The 15818-nt window shown below is 41.6% G+C and overlaps 2 protein-coding genes across 5 annotated transcripts in view; one reads left to right on the top strand and one right to left on the bottom strand.

Moving 5' to 3' along the window:
• Nucleotides 1–2311, top strand: part of LOC114792912 (adhesion G-protein coupled receptor G2) — a 24069-nt gene extending 21758 nt beyond the window's left edge. For all 4 annotated transcript variants that reach the window (XM_028984437.1, XM_028984436.1, XM_028984435.1 and 1 more), the window contains 3 exons: nucleotides 300–401; nucleotides 669–806; nucleotides 1594–2311. In XM_028984437.1, the coding sequence (XP_028840270.1) occupies nucleotides 300–401; nucleotides 669–806; nucleotides 1594–1697 (344 nt within the window). In that variant the 3' untranslated portion in view covers nucleotides 1698–2311. The remainder of the gene's footprint in view (nucleotides 1–299; nucleotides 402–668; nucleotides 807–1593) is intronic.
• On the bottom strand, nucleotides 2258–15818 carry gabrr3a (gamma-aminobutyric acid type A receptor subunit rho3a). The gene is given in 10 exon segments (XM_028984439.1): nucleotides 2258–3214; nucleotides 3216–3377; nucleotides 4258–4451; nucleotides 6838–6990; nucleotides 7317–7454; nucleotides 8770–8852; nucleotides 9997–10220; nucleotides 10958–11025; nucleotides 14447–14559; nucleotides 15358–15818. Coding segments are annotated over 10 exon segments (1428 nt in total). The 5' UTR covers nucleotides 15501–15818; the 3' UTR covers nucleotides 2258–3064.

Genomic DNA, 15818 nt, shown 5'->3' with positions numbered 1-15818 from the left:
GATTGGTTGAGAAAAGATGTTTTCATAATATAAGGTATTATGCATGATTGAATAAAATATATAATTCAGTATATACACATAATTGCTACAGTTATAGGTATTATAGTTTGTTCTTTGTATTTAAACCATTTCTGTTCTCTGGACAACAACCCATATTCAACGGTCACCTGACTGGATAGGTATGGGAGGAGGCCTCTGGAAAATCCTTCAACTGGCATTCCTCTGCGGTTAGCCTTAGCGAACCAGACATTCAAGTGTTCTGGAACTGGAATGAAATATGTCATTGTGTTCTTTTGCAGGGTTTTTCATCTTTGTGTTCCACTGTGCAGCAAAGGAAAATGTGAGAAGGCAATGGAGAATTTACCTCTGCTGTGGAAAACTGCGGCTTGCAGAGAACTCAGGTCAATCAACCAATCAATCAATCAATCAATCAATCAGTCTTTATTTATATGTACATGATCACAAAGCGCCTAGGAGTGGAGTGGATGGTGAAGGATAGTGAAAAGAGATGATTGAGTTAGTGGTGAGGTAGCGACAAAGGGCAGTAACTGAACAGAGAACTGGACATTTCTGGTGGGACTACTGCAGCATTACTAATGGTGAGGTGAATGTTGTTAAATACTGAATCCTTTACTGAATCTCTCTACTATTTTTTATTTTTTTGGCAGACTGGAGTCGTACCGTCACACAGAAAACTATGAAAAAGTCTTCGGTGAATGGAAGTACCTCCTTCCATTCATCCAACTCATCTCATTCTCAGAATTCCATCCTGCTCAGTGATGTCTCTGAGCGTCACAACGGCATCTGTATGTATTAAGGACATAAATGAGACTGGTCTATTGTTATAAGTTTCTTATACAGTAACCATGGCTATCCATAAATATAGATTTTGGCATAAATCTAGATTTTGACATGGCATCAGTAATATCAAATCAAAAAAGGGGCACACTGCTATTTGCGGTCAGTAAGTCACTGTTACCAACCTTACAAGAAAGCATCAGGCCCATTTTTAATGCTGTTCAATATACCACATAACCTTTAAATGGATTGGTTAGGATTGGTTAAGAGTTGGCTCAGGATCTTTCCCCTTTTCATGCATCATACCCTTAAATTCTTATGTCGTAAAACCTTATAAGCTAATTACTAACTAAAAATTGCTGTCATTTTTATCAAGGCCTAATGATTAAATATCGCCACCTTGTGGTCTCTAGGGCTGGTGTTCATCTGCGTAGGCCTCTAAGGCAAGTAAGTGAGCTGTTGCCTTGAACTGGGGGTAGTTAGAGCAGGCAAGGGCATGTTATGATCTAAGGGGAATGCCTCCCCTGTTGCTATGTGTTCCATCTAATAAAAAGGCATCATGGTGTTGGAACCCCCCCCCCCAAAAAAAAAAAAAAAACCTTCCCTACAGTATTATACCACAGTACTTTAAATGGAAGTCAACTAAAGAAAAGCAAACTAAATATTAAATTGCTCAGTTAAAAACTGGTATATTTATAATACATCATATGTCATGCATCGGAAAATTATGATTCAGAGTTGCAATTTGTATGTCTGTACTAATAAACCATCACAACCCTTGTACTTCCATTTCAGGCAGCCCATTTGATGACCAGATGATAACAGCCAGAGAGGAGCGCACAACAGATGTGGTTATCAATGAGATCAACAGCCAATACAGAAACCAAATATCATACTGAACTCGAATGGGATTTTGCCAGTCTCAGGTCCAACTTAGGTCCTATTTTGGCCTTTTTTTGTTTTAAAATCTTTTATTTAAAATAGTGAAAATAACATTTGTTTCGATTTACTACAATGTATTCATGACACTTGAGATGCAGATTGATGCATTTTATTTGTTATTATATTGTTCTCAGCATCTGCAAAATGAACAGTACATTAAGCCTCTCAATCTATACTTAGATTTCTGGGACGATTGCACTTGTCACTCATCTATGGCATTTTGTTGGAAACACAGTCAAAATTTATATTAAATGTTGACTGCAAAGATTGTTATGTATTAAATAAGGACAGTCTTGTTTCAGTTGTCAGATTGTTCCTACATCATAAAGAAGACTGATATGTTAACTCTTAATAGCTGAAGATGGAGTGATTTGTAGTGGATTGTAGTGGATTTGTGTCATAATCAACACATTTATTCACTTGTTCTGGATTCACTTGTTCACATTTATTCACTTGTTCTAAGCAGAACCTTTGTCACATATGTATTTTATTTATATATTTTATAGAGACCTCGTAATAATGTCAGTTGATGTTATTTAATCGCTGAAAAATAAATCTTTAAGTGAATTTATTCATCTTTTGTAACATGATCACACTCATACATCCATACAAGCACAACAGAAGTTTTCAAACTTGAAAAAGTTAGATAAATAAAACATATAAATAAACAAGTATGAATGTAAATAGAATGTTCATTAGCAAGCCACAGATACACTAAAGCTGAAAACATACTTCCGTGAACACCTTGCCTGTTGGTTCTGCACGGTTTTGCAGTGCAGGATCATTGTAGTACATTAATACTTAATCTCACTACATCTCCATGACTACATTCGCTATGCAAACCATTCCTTTGAACCCTTAACTAAGACAAATGACTGTCATCCATCCGTCAGGCCATCCCACCTCTGCTGTTCTTTCATCGTACTTGGTAGTGCTGATGGTGCAGTTCATGGAGAGTAAGCTGTGATGAGGTGATATCATGCTCTCAAGGAGCAGGTCCCCCTTCAGCAGAAAAATGTTTTGAGTCTCCACTGGTCGTACTCTGTGATTTTGGTCCCAACATGTAAATACTTTCTTCCTCCCTCCTGTCACCCCTTTGTTCTTTTCTAATCCTATTCCTGTGCCAGTACGCTGCATCAGAAAAGATGGGTGTTTTGTGTGCTGAGGGGTGTGAGGCCAGTGTTTGTGATGGTAAAACCTTAAGAGAAATAGGCACTAGCTTTTGATTCTCCCTCGTGTGTGTATCTGAGCCAACCTGATCCCTTCCGTCCCTTCATGGTCTCTGTCCTGTCCTCCCTCTTTCGCCGCTCCGCCTCAGGCCTCTTCAGGAGTACATGCTCCAATAGATGATATTGAACAGCAGGTAGGCCAGTGGGAAGATGATTCTGGAGTACGAGTCGATCATGTAGCTGTTACTCATGATGAAGTTGATGTTGTGGCGAATGGAGCGCTTTCTCCAGAGCCGGGTGCCCTCATTCGGGGGGGGGGTCGGCCACAGACGTCGAGTTCCGAGGGGGTGCTGTGCGCTCTGTGCTGGGAGTGGTTGAGAGCTCAGGGAAAGGTGACAGGTCAAGCTCATTGTCATGGAAACAACCATCAAACGCCATGGCCTGAGTAGGGTTAAATGTTACCGGGAGCTGAGAAAAGCGAGAAACAAGGAGGAGGACATTTCAATAATTGGCATAAAAAATCACATTAAAGAGTTCTAAAAATATTTTAAAATAAATTTGTATTTAACAAGAAGCAAAAGTAATGTATAAATATACCAACACATTTATCTGTCAGCTCTCAAGCACATTTGCCTCTCATTCTGGATGATTTGAAGCTCATTAAAGATCATTATTAAAGTTTTCTTTCTTTCCTGTTTCACCTATTTATTTTCCTAAATCCGGAGGACGTCCTTAACTTTATTAAGGACTTTTTTTTATCTAGGGCCAGGTTTAAAATCCCGACCATGGTGGTATAAAAAACGTCCTTTAGGGGGAGACAGACATCACATTAGCAGACACTCATAATTTATTACCCAGTGCTGTTTCTGTGTATTCTCCCTAGTGGGGACAAGGGAAGTGATAGGCCTTTAATATGGTAAGCATTTAATATTAATACGCTTAATATCAACCTACACCATGAGGGTGGTAGTAGCCTAGTGGGCAACACACTCGCCTATGAACCAGAAGACCCAGATTCAAACCCCGCTTACTACCATTGTGTCCCTGAGCAAGTCACTTAACCCTAAATTGCTCCAGGGGGGGACTGTCCCTGTAGCTGCTGATTGTAAGTCGCTGTGGATAAGGGTGTCTTATAAATGCTGTAGAAGTAAATGCAACCTAAATTGTTATTCTTGCTTAGTTTTTTTACTTTTAAAAATTTCAATCCACAAACGTACAGATATAAATGCAGAAAAACACTTGGTACTTGGTACTGTGTTTTAAATGAGATTCTCCAGGTTTTACTGGACCTTCTGTTTATATTACAGAATACATTTGTTTTTTAGCCTTGTGCCTAGTGGGTGCTGACCTTTCCCCTTTTCAGCTTCTTCATTTCTTCCACCGTGGTGAAGTAGTTGACTGCGGCGTACTCAATGACAGACAGGAAAACAAACAGAAAGCTCGCCCACAGGTAGATGTCGACGGCTTTCACATAGGAAACCTGTGGCATGGAGGCGGACACGCCTGTGATGATAGTAGACATGGTGAGAACGGTGGTGATACCTGCAGAAGGAGGAGGGGGAAAAGGAGAGGTCACTCTCCCTGCCCATGTCTTGACAACGTCAAACAGACAACTTAATATGGACTGAAGAGATTGTGTTAATGCTTTCATTTCCAACATAAAGAAAAATATTTAGCTCAAAACACACACGCAAGTATCATAGTTATCATTGATACGTGAGTATTACAGTGCACTTAAGAAACCTGTTGGGGTGAAATGCGAACTCTCCTCCGGTTTCGCTCTGTCACTCGCCGTCACCCTTTAACCCCAGCAGAGTGCACTGGGAATATTACTGTGGCCCATAAACAGCTCAGCCACACACTGAATCTCTTGTGCGTCGCTGAGTGAAACAGGGCAGCTCTTTGTGATGGTGGAAATGTGCTCCACACCACAGACATGGGCAAAGACCTGAATGTCTCTTCTTTAAAGCCAGGTCAGCACGGCTAATCTCTCTATACCTTATTGGTTAATGGCTGTTTTGGCAAATAAGGAATTAGTCAATAAGGAAAAAAATATACTGGGATATAAATGTGAACTTTATATTTGGCTATTAGCTACAATTAAACAATAATATCTGCAACAAAATGTTGAAAGAGTGACTTCACTCATGAAATTCTCTTCACAGCCTGTTCATCACAAGCATATCTCTCCCAAAACAAGAAATCTTCAGACTCTCAAGACTCAAAAGCCAAAGGTGAAAAAAAAGTGAAAGTGGAAATAATTTTATTTAATTTGAGAAAAAAATATGTGGATTTCTAGAGATGTGCTACAAGAACTGGGGCTCGGATTCTCCCAACTCTGTAGACTAATGAGCGATCCCCTACAAGCAAAAGAGAACAAGATTGTGTTGCTGCTCAAAGAACACACAATATCATTGTTAATGCAATTCTGCAAGAAATGGTTGAAGTAATATTAGTATTTGATTCAATGTTTGAGATATGTTTTTTGTTGTTGTATTCTTGCAGCTTAGATAAACCGTTTCTTTGTCTTCACTGGTTTGTGTTCACATGACTGCACATTGCATATTGCAGTATGTACTGCGGGACACTTGGTGACTGTGTAGGTCTATGTATCAAACGAGATTTACCAGGCTTTACTAGCTCTTCTCTTAACATTACAGCCCTTAATCGTCTTTTTCATTAAATCCACTCCACGAAAGGGGTCATGCTTATGTTCCTATGTTCTTCTGTTCCAGGGTCCTGTGTTCCCCGGATTTTTAGGGCACATAATGTAAAAGGGTCTTATGTTCTCAGTGTTCTATGTTGCCGCAGGATTAGTGTTATAGAATTGCCTCTTTCCTGTATTCTACAGTGTCACAGCATCTCAAATGTAATATAACCTTCTGTTGTTGCTGAATGCTTATTAGATAACAAGTTCAGTGGCATATAAAAGCTTGTGCCCGCTTGCATAAAATCTTTTTTAGTGTGAGAATTTGAGTGAGCAGGAGATGATTTGATCACCAAAAGGAACAACGTTTACTTTCCATCATTTACATGTACAAAATACACCAAAATCAAGAAGGCCTCACTGAAAATAATTTGAGTATTTAGAAACTTATTTAGAAGGAAGTATCACAGCTTGTAAAGACATTTTGTAGTTAACAAAGAGTTTTATTTTCTACTGAGGGATTTTTGTCAATTCGCAAAGGTTATTTTTGCATGCACTGCTCTCTTGACATCTATCTGTAAATCATAATTAGGCCTGGGGACTATGAGAGACATGTCGCAACCTTCAACTTGAGCCCTCGGGTGTATTTCATTGGAGATTTAGGGTGCAACAAAAGTATAAGCTCAAAGTATAATTGGTACAATGATTCTTGTCCTGGAATTTCTCAAAACACATTTTGATCGTTGTCACCAAAAACTTTTATTTTGACTTTATCTGTCCACAGCACATTCTTTTTGAATAAGCATCACACTTTAGATCTTCAATTTCAAGCAGACACTAAACTGTGTGCGGGACACAGGACACTTCTGCTGATTCTACCATGACGCTTGTAAATGTTTAGGGGTTTCTGCATAGTAGAGTTGGGTATAGAGTTGGTCTTTTGTTGCTCAGTGGGGGAGTTTTTTGGTCTTCATCATTCCACCATTCTCTGGCCTTCCATTTCTAAATATCATCATAAACTCATCAAACAGCGACCTGTTATCACCGCGCTATCTTCCTGTAGCCATCTTCTTTAATGGTTTTAGAATGCTAAGGAAAGGAGGTGTGTAGACTTTAGGGACACAGAACTCGCACAGAACTTTACAGTTACAACATACACACGTGGCCTTAAAGGCTGAAAAGAAATGTGTGATCTTGAGCTTTATGAATTTCGGTGACGAGTTTGTCTTCTGCTTTCTTAAATATTCCCATTGACAGAGGTAGAGGTAGTGTTTGAGGTACCTAGCGAGACTCGTGCAGGGACAGCCCTGCGGTCGATCCAGAAGGACACCCAGGAGAGCATGACCATCAGCATGGTGGGGAAATAGGTCTGCAGCATGAAGAAGAATATATGCCTCCGCAGGATGAAGTTAATGTAGAGGCGGTTATACCAACCTGCAGAGATAGCAGAACTCATCAGCCACCCCATTGGAGGGGTGAAATGTGTAAATGGAAGAACAGTTTTTGGAAGAAGCTGTTTAATATGGTCAGAGGGATGAAGTGATGGTTGGGAAGCCGTGTGAGATGTTGGGTTCCAAGCTGACACCTTGAGGAAGTGAAATTTGCTGTACAACTTAATCAGTGTGCCAGCATGGAACACACACACAAACCACTCATACACTTATACGTAATTACTGTTATGCACACTCACAGATGTTTAGTTTTTTCACCACACACACACACACACACACACACACACACACTGGAGCAGTCACACGTACCAGTGCTGCTGTAGAAGGCGAGCCCGTAGGAAGGGTGGAATTGTTCAATAAAAAACTGAGAGAGCACGATCTCATCAGTCCTTAGTGAATCGTTCCCGTTCTTCCAGTAGAGCATGAGGTCGTTCTCATTGTACGCATCTTCAAGAGAGAGCACAGGCCCAGTTGAGCGGGGAGTGGCAGAGACGAGGAGAGCAGGAAGAGAAAGGAGATGGTGGGGGGAGTAAAAAGCGGAGGACCTGGGAAGGATGACTGGCTAATCTCTCTTGGAAGAAGCATGAACTGCAAACCAGAGAGGAGAGGCCACAGTAGCCGTAAGAGACCAGAGACCATCACCTCTCCTCACGGCATGGGGGACATGCTGAATGTGTGTGTGCGTACGCTGTGTTTAGCAAGATGTCTGTATGTGTTTGTGTGAGCCTTTTGAGCGTGAAATGTGTCATTTGTCTGCACGTGTTTCATATTTGTTATTTTGTCAAGGTGCATGTGTTTGCAACAGAATTATTAATTTATTCAACCTATGTTACAATACATCATTCTTATAGGAAACTAATCCCCTTAATATAAATCACGTTTGCTAAACTCGGTTTTTGTATTGTTGGTACAGCCACACAGCTTGTCAGGCTTTGCTTTCTGACACTCTGGTTCGATTCGGCCCACCAGTGGTGAACAAACTTTTCGACGAGTGACGAGTGCTTCTCTTTATCCCTTCCTTCACAGAAATGCAAAGTGTGAGGAATAAACTGAATCACATTCACTAATGACCACATCGGTAAGTGATTTTGTAACCGGTTAGCTGGTTAAGACCATTGACCACTGTACACATATCATCATGCTGTGCTAATCTTGGCAACCTTCCTGGCTTAAAAAAACAATGCGAATTATCTCTTCCTTCTCAGTGTGAGAAATACAAGGTGTGAGCGTGCGAACGGAATGAAACGGTCAGTCCGTGGGACTTGATAACGCTGAACATAAGCGAAGATACTTGAACATACTGTATGGCCTGCAGCAATTCTATGACAGGACACTTTTTTTAGGCATTGGCCAGTTATTGGCGAACAACAGGATCCCGTCGCCAGCGACTGTGTCTCATTCCAAATGTGAAATGTTTGATTTTTCCAGGCATGTGTCCTGCCTTCATGCACGGATGAGAATCAGTGGAATCAGATCAGATGTGCAGATGACTCTGCGTCTCAGATCATTAACTGTGATATGCATGACTGCTTTTGTGACGTATGTTGGCAGTAATCATATCTGATGTGTATTTTTTTTCCTGATCGTCGGAATTAAACTATAACCCATCGTGAGCATTGTTTGAACACGGTGCAGTGCTAAAACGTCACTACCCACTTCTGTCCTGTTGTCTTCCTTCTGGTTAAAATATGTTATCAAGTCATATTTTAGCCATGGCTATGTTTTGTGGAGGGTTGTTTGTGTGTATGTGATATATACTCACAACTTTCCAACTCTAGTGAACAGTTTTGTGTGTCCAATGGAAAACTACTGAAGTCCATGGAACAGAGAGCAGTTACTGTGACCCTGGAACACACAACACAACTGAAAAACCAACACATGAACAATATAGCTAAATGCACAAACCACTGGGCACATTAATTATAAACCACTCACAGTTCTGCTAAACTATATATATATAAAGTAGAAATACTATGTGTGTGTGTGTGTGTGTGTGTGTGTGTGTGTGTGTGTGTGTGTGTGTATATCCACTGGTATGCAGATGTCAGTACACACTCCCCTATATATCCACATCCCAGAGCACCTGCAGATTGCATCACTGATCTTAAGCTTTCAATGCAGCATAACTCTCTCAAATAAAACTAAACTCCCTTCTCTCTAAAGCATCCAGCTTCCATATTGCTACGGATAGTACACTGCTCCTGTTGTTCACTTGAGTTTGAGTTACATAACAAGTCTCTCTCCAAAATTGCATTCTATCGTCTCTCTGTCCAGTTCTGTCATTATAATGATCCTCAAACTCTGGTTCAAATTTCAAGCCAAATTAAGGAACCAATAATATCAAAATACAAATTGCAGCCCAAAATACTCAGCTATGGCAGTAAGAGCTGAAAATGCAGCACACAGCTAAATCCACCTTGTGAATTTTAAGTCCTGGAAATGACACCCGGCAGGTTTTTTAGAATTGTCTGGGTCATGAACCCGGCAAGCCAAAGCATTGCTAAGATCCTCAAATCCCATCTCCATTCTGCACCACTCCCACTCAAACTATGGTAACCTTTTTTCACAAACTCAAATCTGGTCACTTTTATTAATATAGAGGGACACAATTATGCAAGATCACCTGCATAAACACAAAAATGAAAAGTGAAAGTGAAGTGATACACAGCACAACACATGGTGCACCCAACAAAACGTGTCCTCTGCCTTGGTGAGCAGTGGGCAGCCATGACAGGCACCCGGGGTGCAGTCAGTGGCACCTCAGTGGCACCTTGGTGGTTTGAGATTCGATCCGGCAACCTTCCTCACCCGCTAAGCCACCAATGCCCCAACAATATCAACCAAGTCAAGTCAAGTACTGACAGACACATTTACTATATTTGATCTTCTGGTGTATCTGTCCTAGCTGATGCACTGCCAGTCTAAACTCAGTATTGTTCTATTGATTTCAGGATTTTTTTTCCACCATGCATTGATGGTCACTGTGTACCTCACACTGTAGAGGATGTTTCCATCAGGGTAGACTCTCAACATGATATTCTCCATGGTGGTGTCATGGATGAAGGAGCGTTTTGAATGGACAAAGAAGACATCAGGCACCCAGATCTTCTTCACTAGTCGTGCGTCAAACGTGCGGCTTTTGTTGTTGCTTGAGGGAAAAGCCAGTCGATCATCCTGCCAGTAGTGCCTCAGGTATAGAGTCATGGTAAAATCCTACACACAAACACACACACACACAACTCAATAAATCACTTACCCTAGCATTAAGTTCATAAAGCATTAATTACATGAGCTAAGTTGTCAAGGCCTGACTCTGGAGGAGTTTTGTGTTGTCATTGCTGTCACCCTAATTACCCTAACATATGTACTTGTTTGTATGTGTATAAATGCAGTCCTATCTTATGAAGTCTTTGCTGGATCATTGCATGTGAAGGTCATGTAAATGTGTCCTTCCTGCTCTGTCCTGTTCCTGCCATGGATGTGACAAAAGTGGACGTCACTTAAGCATCAAGGTACAGCTGTGTGCTGATTGGCCGGTCTTCTGTGATCATCGTGTCTCAGATGTCATCAATGTCCCTAATGTTTATATGTGTAATGTCAATAGCAAACAGCAACAGGAGGTTTTCAGTATAGACAGTTAGAGCACAAGAACAGAACTTCTTGTACTCTAAACCAAATACAGTATTGAAATCTGAAGAACAGAGTAATAAAATCTGAAATAATGTGACTTGGCATGGCTCTGCAGGCTGTTTGTTAATATACAGTTCATTATGCATAACAGTAATTCATTATCAGTCAGTAAAATGCATACTGAGGAACATTGTTAAGTTTTATACATTCTAAGATGTTTACAGATCTATAAAACATTACATGACATTGAAAGTTGGTTTAGTCTCAGGTGTGGGAATAGCAGAGCAGGAAGTGTTCTGCCGATGGTTGGGAGTTTGTACCATGTTGACTTCTGAGATGCTGTCGATGCTCTCCACTTGCACATCAATGCCCACCGGTATGGCTGACCCTGCGGGAACAGAGTACATGATGAGGGTTTTAGAGTTGAAACGAAAGTGAGCTTCTGACTGCCCATGTCAAAGTCATTGCCATTGATAACAACTCATGAAGAATATAGTGAATGAAGTAAACCTGTACTATGCAGGAAATGACGCATAACGTATCCAAGAATTTTACCTTAAAATATCAAGCTTCAAATTTGTTTTTATGGTGCACTGTGTTGGAGGAAATTATGTGTCTCTCATGCCAACTCAGTACCCACAATCCTAGTTTTGGCGCTTTGAAACTTTGGTATAGTGGCCACAAAACCCCTAAGGAGAACTGTGTGATGCTTTATGGCACCATGGTAATTAAGGCTGTTTTCTCAGTATAACCAAAGCCATATATACAAACAAAATCTGCATATACATTTACATCTATGAGATTTTTCAGAGCAACTTATGATTAGTTGTTATAGGGACAGTTTAAGTATCTTTATCACGGAAAGTGGGGTTTGAACCTATGACTTTTCTGGTTAATAAACAAGTGTGTTAGCCACTAGGACATTACTACTCTTTTATTTTAAATTCATATGTTCTATGATTGACTTCTATGGAAAATACATTTTTGTAAATATTGTTTGTATCAGTAAACAAATAAGAGGAAGGTTTATAGTTGGACTTGGGGGTATCAAGTGGGGCAATGGGGGATGATGTTACGTCTCAGGTTTTAGGAGATATTTATTCCTATCTGGGACTTATTGAAGTCAGGAACGTCTCAGGTGCAGGGTTTTTTTCTTGTGCAAGAAAGTGTCCTGGTGGATCCCAGAATGACAGGATACACCTGAGTGTGTATAGAGTTGAGTATTTTTGGAAAATTAAAGTTGTGGCATTCATCTGCACCAGGGTCATCCTCCTCCTTTCTGTTCCATGACACAAAGAAAGGAACACATTGATAGAAGATTAAACCACACAACAGGCATTTCCAAAAGACCTTATAATCTTTACCCTCTAATTTATTACTTTACTGTATGTGTAATGTACTGTATATTGTTCTGTGAATTTCAGTACATTGTATCTTTCACAGTCCTCACTGTGACATTTCAGCTGTTCCCAGGGACTAGGCTGCTTTCATGTGGGGGTTGGGGGTTGTTTCAAATTACAGGGGAACTAGGTGGAGCTCAGTTCCCCTGACATGGACACAGGCTGCTTTGATAGCACATTCTAAGACTTTTAGGGGGAAATCTAAAACATTTTCCACTTTTATACCCTGGACAGTAACGTTTTTGAAATATAATAATACATTTTGGTGTGTGTTTTTTAATTCATTAGATACCATCTTCACAATTATTTTTGTTTGCTCAGATTTGTCCATTAAACTTCTTGCATGTTTCTTTATAGTGACATCAGTTTTGCTACCCTTTGAGATTCAGTGCAATCCATGATGTTCAGTATGTTTGGTGACCTGGAGATGACACCTTTTGAAAGATTAAACATCGATAACAATTAATACATTTATTTTCATGTAGTTCACCACCTGGAGACGCTTAAGGTTAAACGTCTTGCTCACAATGGTAATAAGTAGGGTTTGAACTTGTGACTTTGTCGCCAGTGTGGTGACCAATTCACACAGCCTGAAAATAGGCCCAATTCTTGAATTTTATGTGTATATTTTATCTGCCAAGGTCTTACAATTGCAATGATACAGGCATCCTAAAACAAAGATCTCATCTTAGCAGTGTTCAGTGCATGAGCTGGGCCAGAGATATTTTGAATTTTGCATATTAGAGATGGTCAAGGATTGAGCGTTCGTTCACTATGGCCAAAATTACCCCACTGTGTAATTCAGTCCCTGGTTGGAGGTATGCTGTGGATTCCATGGAGGCTGACAAATGAAGTAGGTGAAGTCATAAAGACGTTCCGCAGCAGAGTCCAAATATTTACAGGAGCAGGCAGTTTCCAATGCACTTCTTGTCAGAGTTGGATGTGTGATTGAAACGCAACAGACCAGTGTTAATCCTGGTGTTGGGATTTTGATGGAGCTTCGCGCTCCATTTACAAATGGCCATGACACAAATATCTCTGTGCTTCACCCAACTCATAAACACAGCTGGGGTAGCATGGTCTCCACACACACACACACACACACACACACACACACACACACACACACACACACACACACACACACACACACACACACACACACACACACACACACAAAACAGTATAGAAATAATCTATTGTATAGACAATAATCAATAATTAGTAACTGGCCGTGAAAAAATGGCTGAGATCTTGGAAATGCTTATGAAGCTCCCGTCTATGATGTAACTTGACACATTATTCATGTGTCTCAAAATCAATATGTGCCCATAGTAAAATTCATAATTTATCTTCAGCCTTTTTTCTGAACGTAGGGATTATAATACAGATTAGAGATCAGGGGGAAAAAAACACATCTGCGTGTCCTATTGTCTGCTGTCACAGTATCTGGGTCACTGTGGCTTTTTTTTTTTTAGGAAAGATACCATTTGGAGATGCAACATGACACCCTAACCTACATTTCTTACTCACTCGAGTCATATGAGTGCAAACTGCATTTAACCTTTAAACAAATCTTAAAAATAGCCTTTCCAAAATGTCTGCCATGACCTTTACATTACGCCCTGTACCTTTTACTGTGACCAGCCCTGGTCAGTGTGTATAAGCGATGCCTTGTTATGCCCTGTGTGTCCTGTGGTCCTGCCTTTCAGTTTGACTTTCCCGAGACACTTTTCAATCACTTTCCTCGGCTTTGCATCTGTTTCATCTTATCCCGTTTTTCTTTTCTTTTAAAAATAGAAAGGGATGAAATACAGGGCCCTCAAAGGGCATCTCTCTCACACACGCAAAGAAATGCCAAGTGGGTTTAATTATGCCGTAAATACAGGGTAAAGCTTCACAGATGAGCCAGGCGGAGCCTCACAGCGCCACACCTGAGGTACAAGACGCCAGACTCAACTGGCCCTTAAATAAACCCCCAACAACGTACTCAGCCCCCAACACACCGAGAGACACATACAGTACATATGGTAAAGAGGAAACACTACCAACGTCTCCAGTAAGCAAACCCACAGCCCAGCGCTAACCTCACAAACAAGAAACAGCCACAACACAGCCAAAAACACCCTTACTTCAGACTGTAATCACATGTCAACTGTAACCAAAAATTTGTACACATCAAAAGTCATTATGTGATCATAATCATATTCTGCGAAGTCAATTAACGAAGCGAAACGAGCAGTCATTGTGCCAGAGGCAGTCTTATGTGGCAAAGTGCAGCATTCATTCAGCACAACACGCCCTGGCCTGTTCCTCACAAGCACACACACGTAGGTTTGCTCTGAACAAACACACACACACCCTCACCAAAGACACACAATCTGCTGCCCCACGGCCGGGTGATCTCACCTCCAAAGCCCGGCCTCATGGCAAAGTCGTGGTCCTCGATTCTCAGGAGCTGCTCCGACTTGATCAGCAGGGACTTGGTGCTGTCCGACTTCTTCATCTTGAAGTCGATCCGCCTGCGTGAGAAAACACGGGCAGAGGTGGGGTGGTGGAAAAAAGCACCATTTTCATCATGTTAACTGTGCTTAATTACAGAGAATGATTTAATGGCCGCTTCAAGAGCTGTGCTAAATTTTTACCCTCTTTTCTCATCTAAAAGAACCAGGGACCATTTCTTTCTTTTAATCCTGAATATGCGTGATCCCTTTAGAAACTGTCCAAATCCCTGTGTTGCAGAGGTCAGCCGTGGTCCAAAACACTGGATGACAATTTGGTTATCCCAGAGGGCTGAGCTCTTTATGTGCACCCGTCCCACTTTCAATTTTCTTTAGGAAAGAGTACATCTCAAGGCTCATTGTAAAGTAAAATACCAATTTTCACCGGGCTCATACATCAAATGCCGACGCGATTAAACCATGTCCTCATCTGCGAGGTCAGACTCGCCACAAATCAAACAGCGCCGAGTTTCACAAACAGTCCCAGAGCAACGGAGCCACCGGTTCATCTAGACAAAACAAAAATCCGAACAGAATGCTAGGAAACGAGTGGTTCCCAAGGATCGAGGCCGCATGGCAACGGTAACATCGGCTCGGCAAACAACGCCGGGTCATTGTTACCAAATGCAGAGCGCAAACAGACAAACAAGAGTTCTTAACCATGTCCGAGAAGGACGCTTTCATCGCAGAGTGATTTATTGTCTGCTGGAACACCTGCAGAAACCGTGGCCTGGCGGGAAAAAAAAAATTTGTTTCATTTGGATCCAGGACCGCCCTCCCACACCATCACAAACCCCCACCGTTAAAGCGCTTCCTCACCCTCCATGTTTGTGCCGTGTGTTCTCTCCGAGGTAGACGTCCTTGTTTCTCTTGCGGTTGGGGAAATGGCTCCCGCTCAGCAGCGTGATGGGCCAGAGGCCGGCCAGGCACATGAGCCTCAGCGTCAGGAGGGGCAGGATCATGACTGCCCTGATCCGGGGGCACCGGGGCTCCTTCTTCAGCCTCGGGTCAGAGCGTCCTCCGCCACGCACGCTGGCTCCCCCGTCCCTGCATCATGGCCGGCCCGTGCACGCGTCCGGCATGGCCGCGCCCGCCTCCGCCGTGCGTGTGCGGTGTTATGTGTGTGCATGCCCTGGTTCCGTCGGTGTCCCCACTTCTCCCAGATCACAGCATCTTTCATCCGACACACTGCACTGCCCTCCTCTCTGATTAAAACCAAATATCAATTTATTCCTATAATGACAAAGGAATGACGTTAATTCCTCCCTAATCTTCTTATG

The sequence above is a fragment of the Denticeps clupeoides genome, chromosome 6 (assembly GCF_900700375.1).
Source record: "Denticeps clupeoides chromosome 6, fDenClu1.1, whole genome shotgun sequence".
NCBI classification, from domain to species: Eukaryota; Metazoa; Chordata; class Actinopteri; order Clupeiformes; family Denticipitidae; genus Denticeps; species Denticeps clupeoides.
This window is presented reverse-complemented; position numbering and strand designations above follow the sequence as displayed.